General features: G+C 46.2%; 1 protein-coding gene and 1 pseudogene across 1 annotated transcript; one reads left to right on the forward strand and one right to left on the reverse strand.

Moving 5' to 3' along the window:
* The first annotated feature begins 4,288 nt into the window (after positions 1 to 4,288).
* LOC144158036 (uncharacterized) lies at positions 4,289 to 8,399 on the forward strand (annotated as a pseudogene).
* LOC144158483 (uncharacterized) lies at positions 5,458 to 23,042 on the reverse strand. Its single transcript, XM_077689384.1, has 3 exons — positions 22,983 to 23,042; positions 17,252 to 17,387; positions 5,458 to 12,573 (listed from the first exon to the last, which is right to left on the reverse strand). The coding sequence occupies exon 3, from the start codon at positions 12,546 to 12,548 to the stop codon at positions 11,109 to 11,111; it is 1,440 nt and encodes a 479-aa protein (XP_077545510.1). The 5' UTR covers positions 12,549 to 12,573; positions 17,252 to 17,387; positions 22,983 to 23,042; the 3' UTR covers positions 5,458 to 11,108.
* Positions 23,043 to 23,205: the final 163 nt, after the last annotated feature.

Here is a 23,205-nt window from a genome sequence, read left to right on the forward strand (position 1 = left end):
ACACAAAATAAACGGCAAAACCGTGCCTACAGGTTCAGGCATAGAAGAGGTTCGTACACAGCGATGACGACGGAAATGGGAGAATCTAGCCGCGAAGTTGACCAGTGACAGCTGATCTGGCAGCCATGGCCTATGTGACGTCCCTTAGGGCATGCATAATGAGGACAACTGAAGAGAGAGTGGTTTGTTTTTCCGCATCTTTCACATCGATTTGCGCGCTCACCACTTCACGTGCACGTGTAATATTTGGCTCGGGTATTCCTGGCAGTGTAATCTAAACGTCGCGCAGGTTTACTTGTACTGCTCAAAGAGTGTTGCAGGGTCCCTTTAAAGTGCGCAATGCCTCTTGCGACGGAGACACCGTGTTCGAGAAGCAACCTTCGATCAATTTCTACGATAGCGTCGATGTCAGAAGCAGCATCCTCACAGTAGACGGCGATCATCAAGCTTGCGCGGGGTGACAGGGTGATGTGATCGTGGGCGATCCTAACAGCAGCCCGGTGATCGGGGTTCGGCTGCGGCGTTGTGGAGTGATCGGAGGAAAAAGTTATCGACTTGGTCTGCAGATGAATTATTGCGCCGTTGTCCGTCAAAAAGTCCATTCCGAGAATTACGTCGCGGGAGCAGTTAGGCAAAATAACGAACTCAGCAGGGTACGTGGTGCCGCCTATGGTGACGCGTGATGTGCATGTTCCACTTGGCGTTACGAGATGGCCTCCTGCTGTGCGTATATGCGGACCGTCCCATGTTGTCGTAACTTTCTTCAGCTTCGACGCGAATGAGCCGCTCATTACCGAGTAGTCAGCTCCCGTGTCGATGAGGGCGACTACGTAAAAGCCGTCGATGGACGTCGGACGCCGCTTTCCTCGAGTTTCTGGTGCGTCGGGGCATTGTATCTCGGCTTGTGCGTGTTGACGGTCGGGCACCATGCGTCGTCAGTCTCGTCATCTTCTCAGCGGCAGGCTCTGTCGTTTCGGGTACGCGTCGCGTCATGTCGTCGTCGGGTTCGGGAGTCACGTCCGGGTTAGATCGAGTCGTTGGGCTGCAGCACAACGGTGTTGGGCTGCAGGCACGTATACTATGAATTGCATTCGTTAGTGACTAAATCAAGCCTTCAACACCGTAATCTTGTCGTAACTGCTCAGGTTGAGAGTCAGCTCGTTATGATAACGATGGTTACGACCGAACTTCGGTGCACAAAAGTTGCTTCCAGTACTCTAAACAACGTTTTCTGAGGCACAATCATGGTGGCATAGCACAAACCTTCTCTTTTGGAAGTGAATAAACAACTCAGACTGCAAATATACACATTCTTTAACGCAGCCATAAGGAAAGCCAATTTGTAAAGAAGGCAATGCATGCCATACAGCCTGAAGAAAATATCCACACGATCTTTGTGAGCCTCCCAAACCCCAAACCTAGTAATAAGACGTTCGTGACGGTGCAGAAAATTAATACATTGGGCACAAAAAAAACATTAATGTGATACAAGTCAACGAAAGAAATAGAAGAAATCCGCTTTATTTGCTGCTGTGCGATGTGCGAATAGGGGTCCGCTGCTTGGTGCGTAGCATTACAGACTGTTGAGTCTCTATACAAGCATCTAAAAATTACTGTAGGGAAGCGTACGCATTTTGAATACTTATCGAGGAGCTCTGAGCATTTTATCTCGTGAATAAGCTAGAAAGGACGAGTTACACACGATATTCTGAAGTTGTCTCTCTCTCTTCGTATGTTGCAAACTTGTGGGGAATACAGCTTGAAATTATTCAGATGTGCCAGAAGCTGGGAAAAATTTCTGAATTACTAGAAATACACTTTTGAATGCACTAGAGCATCAAAGCGGGGATTTCTAGCGCTGGAACTGCTGCCTCCCTCAAGCTGGGTGTAGGAGACGACAGCAGCGCGAGTCCCTAAGCCGACGTCAGAGCCAGGGGCGCCACCCAAACATCTTACCGCCAATAGAGGAGCTACTGAAAACAGTCTAAAATAGTCATGGGTCTCTCCGGTCACTTTCCACAGTATACTAATCTATGGGTTTTCAGTTTCTGCTAATGTGTACAAAAATTAATTCGGTGATTATATATGACGGTAGCAAACAGGTGATTGTGAGGTGGGAAATTATCTACAACATGACAGCACTGCCAGAAAATCCAACCTGCATGGCTAAAACAAATCCGGAAAAACTCACATTCGAAGGGGAGGGGTGATTTCACAGCAAATTTTTCATCTTTTTGTTTATTTATTTACTTATTTATTTCACAGCACCGCACAGGCTCTGAAGAGCATTGCGTGAGGGGGGAACACAACAAAGCAAAAATATACAGCGCCGTACATTGGAATTTTATTGGGGTAAAGAATAAAACAATAAAGCATCATGAATTTGGTAATGCACAGCATTATGAACATCTCGGCATCAGGTGCAGTAGAAAATTAAAACAGAAGCAAATGCGAAATGACATAAAACATTATGTGACAACATTATACAATTTTGAGCAAGTGTTATTACTCTTAAAGTATTTTTATTTTATTTTATTTACAAGAACCTTACAGGCCCCCGTAGGGGCATAGCGTAAGGGGAGGCAAAAAACAGTAAAAGCAACACGAGAGCAAGTAAGCATAATATGTACAAGGTGAGGCTAACCTTGCATTGCGAACACAAGGCACAAAAACACCACGACACAATATACTGCCAAGGCGAAACTATAGATTATAAGGCGCAGTGCATACACAGTACAACTTAACAAAATACATTCACAAAAATACGCCAGCAACAAAAAGAGGGTGAACAATTTAAGGAAGCAAACCTAGGAAACGACTGGTTACACGGTGGCGGAAGGAGGCATGGTTTGATATAGAAACTACAATATCAATTTTAAACAACGAAAAGAAAAAAGGAAGTTTGACAACACGACAAGATTACGATCTGCAAATAAGCTTCAAGCAAAATGGCTGGTAAGCCGCTGATAAAATGCAGCACGGTTCAATAAGCAGGCGATGGCGTTAGGAAGACCGGCATATGGCACGGCAGATAAGTTGATTGAACGTGAATCCGGTTCACGGCAGCTGCACGTGGCAGCGCACGTTAGGAGGCACAGCTCTATGGTCTAAATGAATCCGAAGCCCACCGCTACGGCGTTTCTCATAGCCCATATGTCGCTTCGGGACGTTAAACCAAAGAATTTGCAGCTTTTTCTAGGCAAAAACAATGATAATGGCCTGCAACAACCGTGCGCCACTTCCGGTCATGCGCAGTAGCTACAGTTCAGAATAAATTCAAAGTAACATCAAACTAAGTTGCAAAAACAAAATGCAGCTTATAAATTATTACAGAGAGTTTCTTTGAAGGAGGTAAACGTGCTGCTAATTTTTAAAATGACAGCTTGCTGATAAGTTTCGATTTTCGGGCTGCTTTCATCCGCGTCCCTTCGGTCTGCCATGACAACTTTATTGCACTGATTTACGACAGCACGCAAGAGACGCGCGACGTTTGGAGAGGTGGCCAAATGGGTCTCCAGCTCTTGAGACTTCATTTCTACAAAAACAGTTGTAGCCGGGTTCATAAAGGCCAGAGTGATCCGGTCCGCGAGTGGTGACGATGTTGGCGAAGAAGACATAAGTGAGTCGGATGACGACAGCGATGCGCCGGCGGAACTCCCACTTGAAGTTGCTGAATTATTTGCTAGCGAGTCGGAGGAAGAATTCATACCGATTGCTTTTCCTAAACGCCGTTTGTAATTACATGCCATGTATGTGTATCAATAAACCATTTCTGATAAGTTACTTCTGTCTAGGCTCTGGACGGTATATCCACGTGTCTAGCCCTCCTTACCGGGGGATGCGTGCATAGGCGGCTGCTTTCGCCGCACTTTCTAACGATCAGATTCACCATGAGTTTACCTAACTAACAGGTGCGTCTCGTACACCGGTACGACTTATATACGTTTTTTGCGGAAAAACAGTCATCATTTTGAGGGGGGTGCGACTTGTACAAAGGTGCGACTATAGACCGGAAAATACGGTACAGCTTGCCGGGCTTCCATGATCAAATTCCATTATCAACTATTCAAATTATTTAATGTGATGTATCTGTGACGTCACGCGAGCTGAAGCCGCCGTTATCACCACTGCTCCTTCTCCTTCCCTCCCTCTTAACCCCTCTCGCACAACGCTAGATTAACCCGCGCTATCGCAATAAACGTTTTGTCTTGGCCCAGCCACTTCCCCGGCGTGTTCCTTTGAGTAGCGACGAGGATGGGATGAAAACGGGGCGTCAATTGAGTCCGTCATGACTATCGCACCCACGGGAGGATACGCCAGCCTGCCGCAGTTCGACGAGACGAGCGACAAGTGGCCCGCGTACCAGGTTCGGCTGGTAGCCTTTTTTGAGGGAAATGGCACCACGAAAGACAAAAAGAAGCGGGTCCTGCTGGTGACTGCACTGTCCATCCACCCCGTAGACGTACTGAGCGGACGTTGTGCTCCGAATAAGGTGAATGAACTTTCGGACCCACAAGTGGTAGCCTTGCTTAAGCAGCACTTTTCGCCGCAACTGAACGAAATAGCGCAGTCTTATAAGTTCTTCACCCGCAACCAGCTGCCCGGCGAACCGGTCAAGGATTTTATTGTGGCGATTAGACGGATAGCGGACACCTGCGATTTCCGCGCTTCGTTGGACAAAATGCTACGAGTTCGCATTATGTGTGGACTGCAAGGCACAGAAGTGCGTCGGCAGCTCCTCGCGAAACCACAGCTGACAAGGAGCGAAGCCGAAGAAATTGCGATATCCGCCGAAATGGCCGAAGCCAGCGCGCAAGAGATAGTAAGCCCGGCCGCTGAGGGAAGTGTGCATGCGCTGGGAGGCCAGTCCTATCGCCCAAGAAGCCGGCCACAGATTGTTGCATGCTACCGCTGCAGAGAAAAAGGGCACGGACCCGAAGATTGCCAGTTCCGTTCGGCATCATGCTTCAAGCGCAAACAACGAGGTCATATCGCCCCAGCCTGTTGCTGCCGGGAGACTGGTTTTGCCACCGGGAGACTGGTTTTGGGTGGTGCCACCAGTGTGCCAAGTCCACACCTTGTCGTCGCGGGAGGAAGACGCGGGCACGGACGGTATGTTCGCGCTAGAGGCAGCAGACAGTCATATCGGCCACGTCGGCATTACGCAACCCATAATGCGCACCTTGGATCGTGCTGGGGTTCCAGTGGACATGCAGGTCGACACAGGTTCACCGGTTTCGGTCATCACGTGGCCCACATATGAACAGAACAAAGCAGTGTGGCCCAAGCTGCGTAGTTCGCCATTGAAATTGACCTGCTTCCTGGGACGGCTTCCAGTGCGGGGACAACTTAAAGGAGCCATGAAGACAAAATACAAGTTGGGTTTATTAAAAAGACTGCTAAGTCCCGATAACAATGATACCAATAACATCGCAATCTTCAAACAAATAACGGAGATATCAAAGAAAACGTGTGAAGCAGTCGCGACCCCCTGGCCAATTTCCCGCAACTTTTCTATGACGTCACGAAACCTGTTTGTGCGATTGGCGGCCACCTAACTGACCTGTCGCTAAGACACATGACTGGACGTCTGTAATGGGGCCTCTAGTTAAATTTGACCACATCACTTGAACGCTAACGTGCAGTTAACGCACTGAAAATTATGTTTTATTGTTGGCCCGTATGACGTCATTCTTGCTGATAACACGCCACTGTGGCGCAAAATTTGAGTGTTAAAATACTTCTTGTTCTTTTTTCGTTAAAAAACATCTTTTGTGGCTGTAATAGAGCTGAGTAAGATACTGATTTCTAGTTTTTTTAAATTAAACGGAGTTGTATTTTCTCTTCATGACTCCTTGAAGCTCAAGGTTTTGTGCGGAAACAGGTCGACGGATGGATCTTTGCAAGTCCTTGGTTGCTCCGGCACCAACCTCTGCGGACGCGACCTGATTAAAGCGTTCCACATGCTCGAGGCAGCGGTCATGAACGTGAACACGTCAGGTGAGCAACTGCCGTTAGTCGGTGCTGATGACGTTAACGTAGACCGGTTGCTAGCAGAATTCACTGATGTGTTCGCGCCAGGTTTAGGTCTCATAAAAGGGCCTACTGTACACTTTGAGACGCGAGAAAAGGTGGTGCTGAAATTTTGGAAAGCACGTGAAGTTCCTTATGCTTTTTTAACAAAGGTCGACGTGGAACTTGACCGCCTTTCGGGAGCGGGTATTATTGTACCGGTGCCTCATTCGAAGTGAGCTGCGCCAGTGGTACCGGTAGTGAAACGAAATGGCTGTATCCGCCTTTGCGGCGATTTTAAACTAACGGTAAACTGTCACACTGAGCAATATCCGTTGCCCCGGGTGGAGGACATCGTAGAGACGTTAAACGGCGGTGAAGTTTTTATCATGATAGAGTGATAGACTTGCGGGAGGCGTACAACCAGCTGCCGTTGGATGAGGAAGCCATGCTACTCATGACCATAAACACTCAGAAGGCACTGTTCAGCTTCACTTGCCTGCCTTTTGGAGTGGCATTAGCGCCAGCCGTGTTTCAACGTCGTATGGAGACCGTTTTGCAGGGGCTTCCAGGCGTTCAGGTCTACCGAGACGACGTCATCGTGGCAGAGAAACGCAATGACTTCACCACACTGCGTGAAGTATTGAAGTGTTTCCGGGAATATGGCGTGCGCTTGAACGTAGACAAGTGCAAGTTCCGCCAACCGGAGGTGGATTTTTTGGGACATCAAATTAGCTCTCCAAGTCTTCACCCAAAGACAGAAAACATTGACGCCATTGTTGAGGTTCAGGCACCGCGGAATTCCGCAGAATTAAGGTCCTACATGGCATGGTAACATACTACCACAAGTTTCTCCCCAACGCATCAACCGCCATGGCACCCGTATATCAACTACTCCGGAGGGAAGCTAAGCCGGAGTGGGGTACCACTCAACAGCAGTCATTCAGCAATGTGAAAGACCTCCTGAAATCTGCAGATTTTCTGCCGCATTTTGACCCACACAAGCCGCTAGTCCTGGAATGCGATGCCTCCCCGGACGGAATCGGCGCAGTGCATTCACACGATGTCGGGGGCGGAGTACTTCGGCCCATAGGGTTCCGCTCTTGGTTATTGACGGAAGCTGAGAAAAATTACTCCCAGCTGGAGCGTGAAGCCTTGGCACTTGTGTTTGGTGCACCGAAATTCCGACAATACTTACTCGGCAATACTTTCACATTGATGACGGACCATAAGCCGCTTGTGGGACTTTTTTATCCAGACAGGCCAGTACCCGTGATGGCCGCTGCGTGAATCCAGCGATGGGCCCTGCTGCTGAGTGCATACAATTATGCCATAAAACACCAGCCCGGGAAAGACAACGTTCGAGCAGATGCCCTCAGCCGGCTCCCCATATCAGCAACTTCCCAGCGAGAGACGCAGGAAGAAACTGGGGACGGTGAGTATGTCCTGCTCACGGAAACCCTCAATGATGGAGTCATGTACGCAAAGCAACTGGGCACTCTCACGGAGCTGGACGACGATTTTGCAAAGGTGCAAAAATGGGTGCAGGAGGGGTGGCCAAGAAATTTGAGGCCTCAAGACCAGCCCTTATGCCATACTTCAACCGGAAGGCTGAGATAACCGAGAGCTACGGGCTTCTCTACTGGGGCCATCGAGTGATCATCCCTAAGAGTGCCCGAGCAGTAATGTTACGTCTGCTGCATGATACTCAAGGAATTTGCTCAATGAAGCGGCTAGGGTGCTCCTTGATGTGGTACCCCCAGATTGATAATGACATTGAGCACATGGTTAAATCCTGCCCCAGTTGCATCCAAGCTGCCCCTATGCGCCCCAAAAAGGCCCTGTTGCAAGGCCGGAAACGGATGAGCGTGGTCGAGGCTCCATATCGATTTTGCGGGGCTGATCGATGGTCACATGCTACTGATTTTGGTCGATTCACACAGTAAGTGGAGAGAAGTGATACCCAAGAAGAGTTCTACCACGCACGCCACCATAGAGGCTCTGCGCACCTTGTTCAGTACATTTGGACTGCCCCAGATGCTGATATCCGATAATGGCCCACAGTTTACAAGTTGGAAATTTCACAATTTTATGAAGCTGAATAACATAGTACACCTCTGAGCAGCGCCGTATCACTCCCAGTCCAATGGGCTCGCAGAGCGGGCTGTTTGAACTGTCAAGTATTCTTTGAAGAAGAATGTGCAAGGGTCACTGAAAACCCACCTGACAAGGATTCTGCACAGGCAGCGCAGGACGCCACAGGCCGGGGGCCGGACACCAGCGCAACTCCTAATGGGCTATGATCTTCGCTCCAGGCTGGACAACGCAGTGTCCGTTCCGCCCTCGCCAGTTGAACATCCCTCCCTCGATGTGTGGCAGCCCGGTGAGCCAGTCTAGGTGAGGAACTTCGGGTGAGGCGAGCCATGGACTCCAGCCAGCATTACATCGACACACGGAGCCCGCCTGGTGAATGCCGATGGTCCGGACGGGGAAACCATTCGGCGACACACCGACCAGGTGAAGCCATGGGAGTTGGAGCATGACCAGGGAGAAGCCAGTGACTCCGGGTGCCAGGAAACTGTCGGCAGACCCCTAGCAGGGGGAACACCGAGGCCAGTGCCAACAAGGAGCGAGATCACCGGGAGCACCTCAACTCCGGTGTTGCGTCGGTTGGGCCGGCAACAAAAACGCCTAGACCGTTACTCACCGTAGAGGGAGCGAAATGATGTATCTGTGACGTCACGCCAGCCAAAGCCCCTGTTATCATCACTGCTCCTTCTCCTTCTTAACCCCTCTCGCTCAATGCTACATTAACCCGCACTATCGCAATAAACGTTTTGTCTTGGCCCAGCCATTGCCGGCGTGTTCGTTTCCCAATGCAAATGTCTTTCTAGTTCTAAAACTAAAATTGCAACTTGCACATGGCCTAGCTATCGCCACTGTAAAGTGCATCTAAGAAACAAAACATGCAACAGTCACTGCAGTTAACAAGGTAGAAATGGTATTTTAGGGAACCATCTTTTCTGTTCTACGCATTACTCTTCACCACTACAAGCTTTTCCATGGCTATTATGTTTCTTATTCTAAAACTTTTCTGACAGCTGTTAGACAGCTTTTGTTTAATGCCCACGAATTCAAGGTAAGAAGTTTAGAATTATACAATGCTTTTGTTAAAGGTTCTGCTTACAGAGCTTTTTAGTCTGTGACCCTTGCTACTCAACAAATGTTTTTGTAGCACAATCATTTTAAACTGATAACACTTATATAGTGATTACCATGGAGCCCACCATCCTTTCAAACATTTTATTTGTGATACACCAATGTCCCAACTTCTTCTAAATCGTCCATTTATCTCTGCTCCATTCTCACGTAGAGTGAGACAGGAGGCATCAGAATTATCTGCCACCTTTACAGACACCTACAAATCAACCCTTTCTGACCTGTTACCACCATCGCAGCTTTGCCCCGTGTTGTGCGACATGTCTTTCGTAGCAGTTGATAAAAAATGGGTACCCACAACTGCAACTCTTCAACACTTCTTGTTCCTTCAAGAGAAATACAAGTGTGCAGAATTTTTTAGTGACGCGTCAAAAACAGCCCTCACTGTGTCGTGTGCTGCGCACGGACCTGATTTTAGGGTATCTAACACCCTAAACACGAAAAGCACCATTTTTATGGCTGAAGCCTATGGCATTCTCCTGGTCTTAAATCAGACACTTCATCATAAAATTCCCAAGTTCATCATCTTCACAGACCTTGAGCGTAGCGTGCATTGGCATCTAAGCAGTTTTGTAAAAATCATGTTATTCATTTAGTCTATAAAACTATTATGTCAGCACAAGCGTTAAACTTTGAAGTGATTGTGTGCTGGGTGCCAGGGCACTCTGGGATTGCAGGTAATCAAACCGCAGACCAAATGGCTGCCGCTGCTGCACTTACAACTACAGTTGACATAACAACAATCCCCTACACCGACCTCAAGTCACATATCAGACATCTTCACACAACATGGCAAGCACACTGGAATGAACAGACAGACAACTACACGTTATAAAGCCACTCTTGGGAGCATACACCACTGACACACACAACCGACACAATGAAGTTACCCTGGCTCGATTACAAATAGGCCACACACATGCTACACACTCCTGCCTGCTCACGCAATCTCCAAGACCCCTGTGTAGCAGGTGTAGAGACGGCCTATCCGTGATCCATGTGCTACTTCAATGCAAAGCACTGCACACAACACGACTCAAACACTTCGCCAACCTCGGCAGACAACACATTGCACTACACCCAGCACTGTTTTTAGCGGATGATCCCATGGTTCCTCTAAAATCAATCTTTAATTTCTTAGCGACATCAAGTTTTTACACGTTATTATCACGCGTAGCTTTTTAAACCTCATTTCATACCACACACCATCACATGGCCTTTTACACCAGCCATTCTCATTGTCTTCTACTGATTTTACTTTTGTTTTTGTTGAACGATTTTAGAGTTTACATTTGCATTTTTCACCACTAACCACTGTTTTGGTGCTCCTTGCCCTATTTGGCCTTGCGCCATAAACATCCAACAATCATCGATTATCATGGAGTGCAGTCTTTTATGATAAATCTGTTCAGTTTCTAAAAGCCTCAACTGATGCTGTGGAAATGGGCACCCTGTTATAGTTTCGCCTCATGCTTGGCCAAGATTTGCTTGTGGGCAAAGCTCCTGCATTTAATGCAACCAGTGTGGAATCTGTCAGTGCAACATGTATGCCAGTGGAAATTTCGTCGCAATCTTTTTCGTGACTCCACTGACTGTGACTTCGTAATGTTTTTTCTAGGCAACTTTTCCAACACAATAATAAGTGGGCTTTGTGCTGGTATGCATTTTTTCATGCTTTACAAGTGACCATTTGTCAGCAAAGTCTCTGTAACATGTGCTGCACCCATAGGACCTCCCATCTTTCATGACAAAACAGGTTGCTCTTTGCAGTAAAGGTTTTCAACAAATGCAACACGTGTAACTCCTCTTACAAGAATGCGATTTCTGAGGGTTAACCAGCTGCTATATACTAATAAAACACTTCTGAGATATGCTACTCATAGCCTCTTGCCAGAGTGCAATCTTTCATGCCTGTTCAGGTTGCCTCTTTGAGAAAAGGTATTTTGACAGAAGCTGCACCTGTATGGCTTCTCACCAGAGTGCACTCTTTCATGCCTCTTTAGGTGGCCTCTATCAGAAAAGGTATTTGGACAGAGGCTGCACATGTATGGCTTCTCGCCACAGTGCACTCTTTCATGCTTGTTTAAATTACTTTTCGAAATAAACGTCTTCTGACAGACGCTACACGCATAAGGCCTTTCGCCAGAGTGCATTCTCTCATGCTTGACCAAACAATATTTTTTATTAAACCTCTTCTGACAGATGTCACACTCATAAGGCCTTTCGCCGGTGTGCAACCTTTCATGGGCAACCAGGATACGTTTTTCTTTAAAGCTCCTCTGACAGATACCACACACATATGGCCTTTCAGTAGAGTGGGACACTTTGTGTGAAATCAGGTGGCTTCTTCGAATAAAGCTCTTCTGACAGATGCTACAGACATAGGGCCTCTCACCAGAGTGCACTCTTTCATGTACACGAAGTTGACGTTCATCCGTATAGCTTTTCTGACAAATGTTACACACGTGAGGCCTGTCGCTAGCGTGCAGTCTTTTATGACGAGCCAGTTGGTCACTTGTAATAAAGCCCTTTTTACAGATGCTACACAAGTAAGGCCTTTGGCCAGAGTGCAATCTTTCATGAGCAACCAGGTTATCTTTTTGAATATAACTCTTCTGACAGATGCCACACACGAAAGGCTTTTTTCCAGAGTGCAATTTTTCGTGAGTGACTAAGTTGCCTTTTCGAGCAAAAGTCTTCTGACAGATGCCACACTCATAGGGCCTCTCAGCAGAGTGGGATAATTTGTGTGAAATCAGGTGGCTTTTTTGAACAAAGCTCTTCTGACAGATGCTACAGACATAGGGCCTCTCACCAGAGTGCAATCGTTTATGTACACCAAGGTTATATTTATGTTTATAACTTTTCTGACAAATGTTACAGACAAAAGGTCTTTCCCCGGAGTGGAGTCTTTTATGATCAATCAGTTGGCCACTCGTAGCAAAGCCTTTTTTACAGATGCTACACACATAAGGCCTTCCGCCAAAGTGCAATCTTTTATGAGCAACCAGCCAACCTTTTCGAGTATAACTCTTCTGACAGACACTACACACGTAAGGCTTATTTCCAGAATGCGATCTTTCGTGACCAACCAAGTGGTCTCTCTGAGTAAAGGTCTCACTGCAAGGGCTACTGACGTGCGACTTCTTGCCAGTGTGAACTCTCAAGTGGTCGTCCAGGCTGCATTTTGTACAGGATGCTTTTTTGCAAACAGGGCAGGTGTAGGGCACCTCAGTGGCACACAATTCCCCATCAGTAACCTGGAGGTCGTGCTGTTCACAGGATAGGCAGGAATACAGTTTCGCCCCAAACTGCATATTCTTGCTGGCTGTGGGAAAATTCCTAAGAAAAATAGTGCACAGGATTAGAAAAAACCTTGCCAGTATAATACAAAAAAAAGAGGATATTAAATTCCCAACTGCGTGCCCTGCCAAACGTCTTGTGTCAAACGTATAGTGTTAACATGGCTCCCACAGTACACAGGCAAAGAAAGCTTAAAGGGACCCAGAAAAGCCTTCTGTAAAAGTTACAAAAGGCCTGTATTGTCACGTAGCACCAATATAGCGATGCAATGCCATTGGAATTATTGATCTACATTCAGTATTAGCTGCGCCAGAAGCAATTAAATGCACCTCTCCCCACTTACCGATTGACTCCTCCTCCCGCTCTGCCTCGTTCAAAGCAGCTAGCTACATTCCTGCGCCTAAGCTCGCGTCAATCACTGCGGACCCGCCTTTGCCGCCTTTGCCTCGGGATCGCGCAGGAAGGAAGAAGAGCAGCCGGAAGCCAATGGCAGTGACGCCGCCGGCGGCCGACCTTGCCGGCGATTGGGCGAATCAGGGGGCGTCTTCGCCGTTGCGTCAGCAGCGATCGCCGTTTCGTCACCCGCGGTCGCCGTTGCGTCAGCCGCGGTTGGCTCGCTGTGGCGTCGCGCTCATCGGCTGAGAAAGGCGATCTTCAAAAATTGTTTACAAATTATCTGTACAACGTATGGGGCTCACACTTGGCTCAAAAATCTCCCGTTATGTGTTCTACCACCTGAATGCATTTGACTGCCACCTTCACAAAGCTTTTCGGGGTCCCTTTAAGGGGGGACGTGGCTTTCAAAATAAACTTTATTTCTATAAAGATTTCGATGAAAATTTGAACGGCAACTGGAATTGCCTCTGTGATAACAACAATTTCAAAGTAATATTTTGAAATTTTATTTATAAAAATGTTTCTCGTCACCTTGTACTGAGCTACAGTTGCTTATTAAATGTGATAGAAAACTTGCTCAAAGTGCTTTGCATTCCCAAATGGATGGGCAAGGTCATGACAGTCTGATTTTTTTATTTATAACAATTTTTCTGCTTGTAGTTTTTTCAGGGGTGAATTTACAACAGGCTTTTAAACTGAATGACTGTGGGAATAAAAAAATTAAGTCTGGAAAACCAAAAGTGAACGACTATGTGAATAAAAAAACTAAATCTCGAAAACCAAATGTGTCACAACCTGAACTGTTCAAGGAATTCAATTAATAAATACAGAATCAAAATAGACCTAGCAGTCACAAAATAACCACCGGAACAAGCGACGTAGGTGGCAAAAAAAAAACTGTTGAGAAAACGGCTTCTACAGTTGCAACATAAATTTCACTTATTAAAAGTCGTCAGGGTTGTAGCTTTTCGTGTCCTTATGAAGATGGGGCTTCTGGAAAGAGTTTGCTTGAAATCGGAGTGCCTTTTCCAGTCATTTTATTTCCACAGAACATCATTTTCAGCTCCTCTGTGAAGAATACATAGCCCAGTTTGCAGGCCAAATGGGGGAGAAGATGACTTTCAATAGAAAGTAGGTTAGCTGGTTGCCTGAATTGAACTGGACAACTTTCCAATGCAGTGCTGTCCCCATGGCAACAAGTGAAGCACTCTTTTTTGTTACTTAAATTTGAAAACGGACTTCTGGCTTCTCTGTTTTATAACATCGCCTGAAGCAGCAACTTAGTACTCGTACATGCAGAGGTTTATTGCCAAAAATTTACATACCACAAGGATACAAATGAGCTACTTTGAAGCTTGCTACAATATTCTGCATAGCTCCAACTTCAATGCATGAACTTTTTAGTACTCTTGACATTGAGGGCATTCAATATTCCTTGTAGCACAGCCATATGCACTAAACTATTGATGTATGCATTGGTATTATTTTTGTAAAAAAATTCAATTTGTCAATAAATGCTACGGCAGTAAGGTAAATTTTTAACGCAGTGAGCAGGTTTTTATTCCTAACTGAGACCTGTTTTTATCATCAGTAGCACGATCAACGTTTCACAAGAAAGGCGAAATGGCTGGCGTGCATCGCGGCGCACATTATTGCAACATTTCACACTTTGATTATCTCTGATAAGGCCTGTCAGGTCGCTTTTAAGATTAAATCTAATGTCACACGCATTAATTATACCTCTGGCGTAGAATCGTAAACAGTTCCGCAGTCAGGCGATGCTCTAACATGGAGCAGCTATGCCGTGCGCGCTGTAGCTTTAACACGACGAGTTTCTTTCCCAAGGCTAGCCAGCTTACTGCCAAACATAGCAATACTTCAGCATGTAAACATTGCAAACCAGACTAAAAGTTCCCTTTGCGAACTGCTTTCACAAGCGCGCACACCGCATTTCACCCTCCCCGGGTAAAGTGACGTGCACCCTGAAGCGTTCAATGACCTCCACCTTTCTAGACACGCAACTTCCCGTAATCTGGCTCGTAATCTCAGGCATTCCCATCGTGATAACGTCTGTGTTGAATACCACAACAGATAAAATGACTGAACAGAAACTTGGCCGAGCGAAGCAGCGAGAATGAACTCAAAAATGCACCACGCAGTATAGGTGACCGCCATCTCTCATTGCTGCAGCGACGCCCAATCGGAAGGGCCGTTCCAGGGTGCTCCGATTGCAAGGCCAATCGCACTTCAGAATGTATTTGTAGCTTCATTTCTGTATCGCCCCTTTTCTGATGTTTGTGCATTTATGAATGAATGAAGATAAAACAGACAACTTGAACCGGAAAGAGGATCGTTCAGCTGAATAAATGGTACCAAAAAGGCAGTTCCCAGTGGCACCGTTGTGGAGATACAGTGGTCAGAAAATTGTAATTTTTTCATCCTTGTGCACTAATAATTTGCCACTGTGGCTGGCAAGAGTATTCTTTAATTTCGCTTTGTGACTGTTTTTGGCGGAGAAACCTTGCAAATGCACAGAAGAGAAAACATAAGAGCTGAATACATGGCTTTCAAAAAAATGTTTTGGTCATTTTTTTTAAAGTTGAAGCCGCGTTTCCCCTTAAGGTGTTGAAAACTTAACATTATCCAAAGTTACAGACTGATGGACCAAATTAAAAAAAACCTTGCGGTAGGTTCTACAGACACAGGTCACATGCCAAGACCATTGCTGAGAATGGCCTGTATGCCTTTCCCGACATACAGTCCTGGCATGTGTGGCATTTAAGGAAGTCATCAGAAGCAGATATATGCGAACTATAAGCAGTGTGGACTGTTCGTGCCCCTTTGAGGAATGTGTGAACATTGCAACGTGTAAATAAAGAGCTAGTAGTTGCACGGTATTAATGGGGTGCCGATGGAACTCTGTCATGTGAAACGTTGACTTTGTTTATGTCACCTGGCTACTCTATTCTCCTTATCTCAGAAGATATTCTGCCCTTTCTACAAAATAAATAAAGGAAATCTGCAGAAACTCACAATCGTCGTTTTTTCTCAGCTCCTTGTGACGAGTATGCTTGATAAGGCTCTTTTGCTTTTCAGTGATCATAATGATGAGAGTTTTATTAATGGCTCATGCAAGTAAATTAGGAGGAAAATATCTGTGGAAAGCTTCATAAAGCTCGAAGAAGCTTTTTATTTAAATGCGCGTGAATCTGGAGTTCCTCCGTTTTTTTTCTTCGAAGAGTACACGTTTAGCGGTGTGCTGATTGTTTATTTTCGTTCCAAAATTCACATAGAAATTTCAGTTTCTCTTCTGAATTCTCTGTAATACTATCAATAAGTAATCGTTTGCCTTTCGTACAAAAAAATTATCAAATATCCGCAGATTCACTGGAAGTTGCTCTCACTGTTTTGTGTCTCAGGATCTTGTGAAGACCTGGCCGACCAGGCTTTTTTCTCGCGCAGTAGGCGCGTCAGGAACAAAATGATGAAACATGTTTTTAATGATCATTGAAGTACATTCACAGGTTAACATCTTGGGAGAATTTCAGGAAAATCGAAGAAGTGTTTTTTTTTAATAAGCCTCTGACTCGGAGTGTTTTAGTTTTTTCTTCACACTTCTGCGCCATTTACTTTTTAATCGTAGTGTGCACAGACACGATATTTACGGCCCGTATTTGTGCTTGCCAGGAGCAGCCCTCACTCAAATTTGAACGCTCTAGCTCCATTACTTACGATAATACTGGCCCGCAAAGTAAAGAACAAAATGTGCTCTGAGGAAGATTTGGAAATTTATTAGAAAAAAAAAAGTTTTTCTAGCCAACGATACTGTGGGCGCAAAATGTACACCAGGCGTAGATTAAGCATAACAATTACCATTCCCGCCTGATTAATATATTTTTTGGTAGACGTCGCTAAATTTGGCCGCGGCGCATGGGCAGCTAGCGGCAGGGGCCCACGCACGTGGGTTCAAGATTTTTTTCTGTCGGCCAAAATTTTTTCCTCCGGAAATATTTGTGAACCCGCACATTACATACATGCAGGAATGATGTAAAAAAATTTCAAGCGAATTGAAGAGGTCGACCAGCCATGATTTGTTCCATCTTACCCTGAAAGGGGCCTCAACAACACCGTCTACCCTTGCAAAATGCAAACGGCAACAAAACAGAAAAAGGGGTTTCCAACGAACACGCCAGTTGCCGTCAGTTGTCTGAATAGCGCAGTTTTTAGTTTTTGCGGGAGGTTTGAAAATCATCGTTCACCCATGAACCATGCCATGAAACTATGGCACGGTTGCGAAGAGAGCTCAAGCACCACAACCCACCCTGTGTTGCCAGAGTGTTGGTCGCACCAGCAGATGTGAGGACTGGGTTCTGCCGAAATGTCTGCTCCATCTGCTGAAGTAGTGGGCTTTTCCGAGACTCCCAAATCACCAACCTGGTTGCTGTTCACCTCCAGAACTGCAATAGTCAAAGTGAGGCCACTGAAGGCAAGGAGTGTTACACATATCTCCAAACAGTCCATATACTCTAATGCACAGCAGTTTCCACTAAGTCAGACTTTGTGATGCCATGTCTAGGGTGTCTAGCAAGTTTGCACTTTCACATCCAACCCCCCCCCCCAGTTTCAAAGATTTCCATTGTGCTTCTGCTGGATTCCCTGACTGCCACACACATTGTTTAAATTAAAATTGGCTCACATGTCACCAGATGCTGTTATTCTCAAAAAAGCATGTTCAAAAAAAGACAACAAAACATTTTGAATGGTAAGATGTACGTTCATTTCACTCAGAAAAAATCTTAGCAGAATTCACATCCGATAACATACCATAAAAAAGGGTATGACCTATTTCAAATTGTCAGCAGTTTCAAATGCTAATAATATATACAAGGCACTTATAGAAGCAAATATTCCCGAGTCTGAGATATTTCTAGCTACCAATGGCAGCCCCAATGGTTCAGGGACTGTGCTTAATTAGGCCAGGCAGGAAGGCTGTCAAAAAACTCACAAATGAGCGGTATCAAACACGTTCTTTCAATGCTCATTCACACTTTCGACTAGACCAACAAATGCGAAGCCCTAGGTGTGTAATTTTGCAAGTTGCAAGTTTGAGTGCCCGATAGTGCAGTGTGTTTTTCATACCTGCCAACCTGGGGACTTCGAAAATCGGAAGGTTCGCAGTGTGTGGGGGGGGGGGGGGGGGGCATTTTTTTTAATGCAGCACATGCAGTGTCTAGTATCCATACAATCGACACAAGATTCACCTTTTGGACTTTTCATTTTTAAGGGGGGACGCGTGTATTAGCATGGTCAGAAATGGCCAAAATGTCGATTTTGAGAAATTCAAATTTTTGGAATAATTGTACCTTCAAGTACCTGCCTTCAAAATATCAACGCTAAATTCTATCGGGAAATACTCTAGAATCTTTTAAAATGCCTCGGGGCCATGAAATGCCCCGAATAAGGCAAAAGTTGTTTCAAATTCCTGCGCGCGCCGCGGGCAAAGCAGCCGACTGATTGCCACAATCTTGGCCTTGTGTTGAAGCTTGTTCTTTCGTGCGCATTTTGCGACATCTCAAAATGGCGTCGCTTGAGTAGAACGACTGCCCTGGCCAGTTTTCCAAAGGCGCCTTCTGGGCTGCCGATTGGCTGTAGCGCGCGCGCGGTTTGAGTTCGTCGTCTGACGCCTCCCATTGATCAGGGCGACTGCTACGTCAGTTGTCTTTTTTTTTTTTCGTCATCATGGCTTCTGCTACGCGCGTCTGACGAAGTCCGCTCTTCTGGTGCAGCGCTCGTTTAGAGTAGTTTTGCTACACATTTTCGCGGTTTCTTCAGATTCTTTCGTCGCACACTTTCGTGACTGATGCCAGGAGACGTACGTTTGAAGAGGACGACCCGTCATGTGTACGGGAAGCCGTCGTCCACCCGCGTAGTGCGACTTTGGGCCGCTCGACTCAGCCGGATGGAAATTGTTCGCCGCCTTGTATTGCTTGACCTGTCCCATCGCCTGAACAACTACCTCGGGAATCCAGACCTGGTCCAACCACGTCTTGTCGACTTGACACAAGGTATTACACTGCGGAGGAGATCGCCGCGCGTGCGGAACATTCAGACGAGATCAAGCGCGGCATGGAGACCAAATCACCAATGCAGCGGAAATTCAACCGCCTTGAAGTGGATCTAGCGCATTCGGAGGTAGAATCCGGCACACGTGTTGTCTTAGTGGATATGGCAATGCTGAAAAACCTTTTTGCGCACGTCGAGTGCAGCAAGTGCGGGCTGGCGGCGCCGGATTTGAGACGGCTGACAGGCAGTACAGACTCGCCGTGAGGCTCCAGGTGACGTGCTCGGTTTACGAACATCATGTGGAGCGTTTTTTCGTCACCAAGGACCGAAGAATCTGGCAACATCACTCCTTTCGAGGTGGACGTAACGGCAAAAGTATTGAAAGCATCGGAAAGGGGGGTGTCTGCTCTGTCGGATTTTTGTGCTGGGATGAACTTATCCCACAGAGGCTAGCCTACACCTCAAGACGTTCCAAGCGCACTTGAAAAAAGTAGTCCAGAATTGCGGGGACACTGCAGCAGCCTTTGAAGCAGATAGTGTGTGTGTCGTCAAAGGCTTTTGCTCAGCCGCCAAACAACATTGATATCATGTTTGATGGCACGTGGATGACCAGGGGACAGTCGTCACACATTGGAGTGGTACAGCAAGCTTTCTGCAACTTGTGAAAGCCCCCCCCCCCCCCCCCTCCCACTTAAGACTTCAGTGTTGCGAAATCAAAGCTCAGTGTTTTGTCACAGGATCGCGCGAACGTTTCCTGCCATACTGCCATAGGCCATCAAAGCTTGCCTTTCGGCTACTTTTTTTCCCCCAAAAGGCTTTTTTTCAGGTCCAACGACGTGATGCAGTTGCAGAAAACGCACTACGCAGTGTCCTACCCCTGTATCCTCTTAAACTTCCTGCGCAAAAACCAAAGAACAAAATAAAAGGGGGTATCTAAAGCAAGTTTCCCCCCTCCCTCCACCGCCGTAACCAATATTCTGGGTACCAAAGTGCACTGGAATGAATGATGCCAGTTTACGAAGGACTGTTGCAGTTTTCATAACGCCAGCAAGACGACACCAGATTTCACAACGCCAGCAGACACCAACCGATTTGAAGTCGATGTATTTTAATGAATTCCTGATGGTGTACGTTTCTTGGCCTCTGATATCTCCAGTTGTAGTTGACATTTCTGGAATCCAAAGACAGATTTGGGAATGGGAAGGACATGTCTTTGTTGCAGGGAAATATTGCAGTTACACTACTGACCGTTCATTTCATGACACATGTCCAAACTTCAAATCCAGTTTTCTCAGTTTCATATTTTTGGCCGTTTACCTCAGCCTTACGCAGCTTCTTGGAAACTTCTCTTTGCTTCATAAGGTCAATCTTGGTACCGTTTTTGAGCTACCCGATGACATTCTTAGTTTTTCTATTTAGGCCATTTAGACCGCCGTGGGCCCCGCTCACGTCACATGTGCAAGTTATGCAAAATCCAAACTTCGCCTTTCTTGGATGGCACGAAACACGGGAATTCTGAAGTGTAACACCTCAAAAAACATTGTAAATACTTCTTGGGTTTTGACGACGCCATAATGTCAAGAGAGCTGTGAAAAGCAGGATGTTACTACGTTCAGTCCTCAACGCATTGTCCCGACCACATGTGCACTAAGTTAGTCATGTCCGCTCCGTGCACACAAACGGCTTGGATTCCATCCAACTTCGGCTAGCTACCCAGCTTGTGATGGCAATCGCAATGCGGCTGTGCTGCAGAACGCAGTTCTTTTTTTGTTTGTTTTAGAAATGGGGGATAAACAGCCCAAGCCGTTTATCGGGAGATTTATGACTGTGCCCGTACAATCTAGAGAATAAGTAAGAAATCGGGAGTCTCCCGGGTAAATCGGGAGAGTTGGCAGGTATGTTTTTTAAGTTGATTTATTTGTTCTTAGGAAATGGTTTCTACACTAGTTCACCATTTTTGCGCTCGAACATTCATTGCTTCACGAGCGAGTTCGCAGCACACGTGCAGACTGACACCGGCGCAGAGGCGAGTTCTCATTGGCGTGGTGTTGCCATAAGCAGAGAGCGCTTGTGGGCAACGTCCCGAATCAGCCAACCCTTGGCCTGGTGTGAACACGCCTCTTACGACTATACAGGCACGAGCCAGGCATGCTCCCAAAGATGGGGGAAACACGCCATGATTCCAAGCCATAGTGGTAGGCTTATCTGGTGCATTTGACAGCCGACAATATGGCAGAAGTGCGGTAAACTGATTACTGAGATATTGAGAATGCTCATCCAATGATAACATCCATCGGATGCGAAGCATGCTGTTTCACAGAACAGAAACTGTTTGAATTCTAATCATGGACACCTTTTATTCTAATCATAGCACCTTGTATTGATGTCACTGCTGTTAGTTGGTGTGGCTGCTGCAAACTACACATGGTAGTTTTTCTTCTTTCAGGCTCAAAAAGTACATACCGCCTTATTGCCTAGATAACTGATGAAAAGTGGTTATTTTAGCCAGTATATGCAGTGCAAGCGAAAACAGGAGCTTGACAAATTCGCTTCAGTGTCCCATTAATTTAAAATGCCCAAAAAGAAGAGTAGGCAAGACTGAAAACATGAAGACACAGGTAACCACCATCACCAGCCTATTTACGCCCACTGCAGGGCAAAGGCCTCTCCCATTCATCTCCAATTACTCCGGTCCTGTGCTAACTGTTACCAATTTATCCCCACAAACTTCTTGACCTCATCTGCCCATCTAACTTTCTGCCGCCCCCTGCAGAGCTTGCCTTCTCTACAGATCCACTGTGTTACCCTTAATGACGAACGGTTATCTTGCCTTCACATTACATGCCCTGCCCACGTCTATTTCTTCTTAATTTCTACTAATATGTCCTTAACACGCGTTTGTTCCCTGACCCACTCTGCTCTCTTCTTGTCCCTTAATGTTACACCTATCATCTTCTACTCCATTGCCCGTTGAGTGGTTCTCAATTTAAATTGAACCCTCTTAGTGAGCCTCCATCTTGTAACATCTTGTCCTTTTAAATGCAGAGCATTTTAGTAACTCACGATGTCACCCGCGTTAACGTCCGTAGTCCGCACCGCACCCCTCCCTACTATATGAAAAAAAAATACTATCCGGCGCCCGGTTTCGATCCCTCGACCCTGCAGGCGGAACGCAATGTACATGGTGCTCTACCCACTGCGCCACAAAGCCGACAGATCGGGACGCTACGAACGCGCCTTATATCCTTGACTCATTCAAATTACTGCTGATAAGCGCTCTCTCGTCAGCAGTTCTCACAAGTGCAACAACATTAACGTAATGCAACCTACTTACGTTGTGCGCCCCCGGAAATGCTCTGCATTTGATCGTGCCCCTCGCGGGGGGGATGTTTGACGCTACCTCTTGCAAGACCGAGTGCAACCGCCGAAAACAAGATCCCACGAGCGGCGCTCGCGCCGTGGACTGGTGGCGCCATCTGTCAGCTGCGACGCGAACTACCATCAAGGCAGTCAGAAAACCGAACGCGCGAAATACAAACTTTTTATTTCATTTAATGGGCGTGATGTGGCAAGTCTACACCTGCGTAGCCTGGAAATCTGCCCTTGAAAAAGGTGTCTGTGTTTTTTTATTCAAGACTTCATCATTTATAACTTTTACACATTCTGAATTTGATTTAAAACCACAAGCAAACTAACAAGCACCAGGCTTCTCTGAGAAATTCAGGCTTTGCACCACCAGCCCACAACTTAGCTGCTACATTGGTAATGTATTAACTGATAGACCTCTTTTCTCATACCACAGACTAGAAGTGTATTACTTCTTGTACTTTAAATTGCGAAGAAAAATCTTCATGGCTTCAGCTTACAACAACAAAAGAGTATCAAAAAATTTTGCAAAAGTTATTCAAAATAGTTTTGAAGAAAATTTTTAACCACTTTGGCTGCTCTGTGAGATACTCATAATGGAAATAATAACACAGAAACCGAACCTGACAATTCCGCCTCTGTTTGGGAGCCAGAACTGATGAGTGATGTCAGGGCACACAGCGTACCTGAAAGGAAATGTTATAATCTATATTACATACCACCCGACAGCTATGCAGAATAGGTGAAGTGCCTATTGTGCTAATGCTAATGGCTGTCTGTGCATATTGGCTGCAGGAGACACCCTGGTTGCAGGCTGCCCCTGCAGACATTCCCAGAACACAGCTT

Source organism: Haemaphysalis longicornis, unplaced genomic scaffold (genome assembly GCF_048455015.1).
Source record: "Haemaphysalis longicornis isolate Haplotype H1 unplaced genomic scaffold, Haemaphysalis longicornis Haplotype H1 scaffold_10, whole genome shotgun sequence".
NCBI lineage: Eukaryota > Metazoa > Arthropoda > Arachnida > Ixodida > Ixodidae > Haemaphysalis > Haemaphysalis longicornis.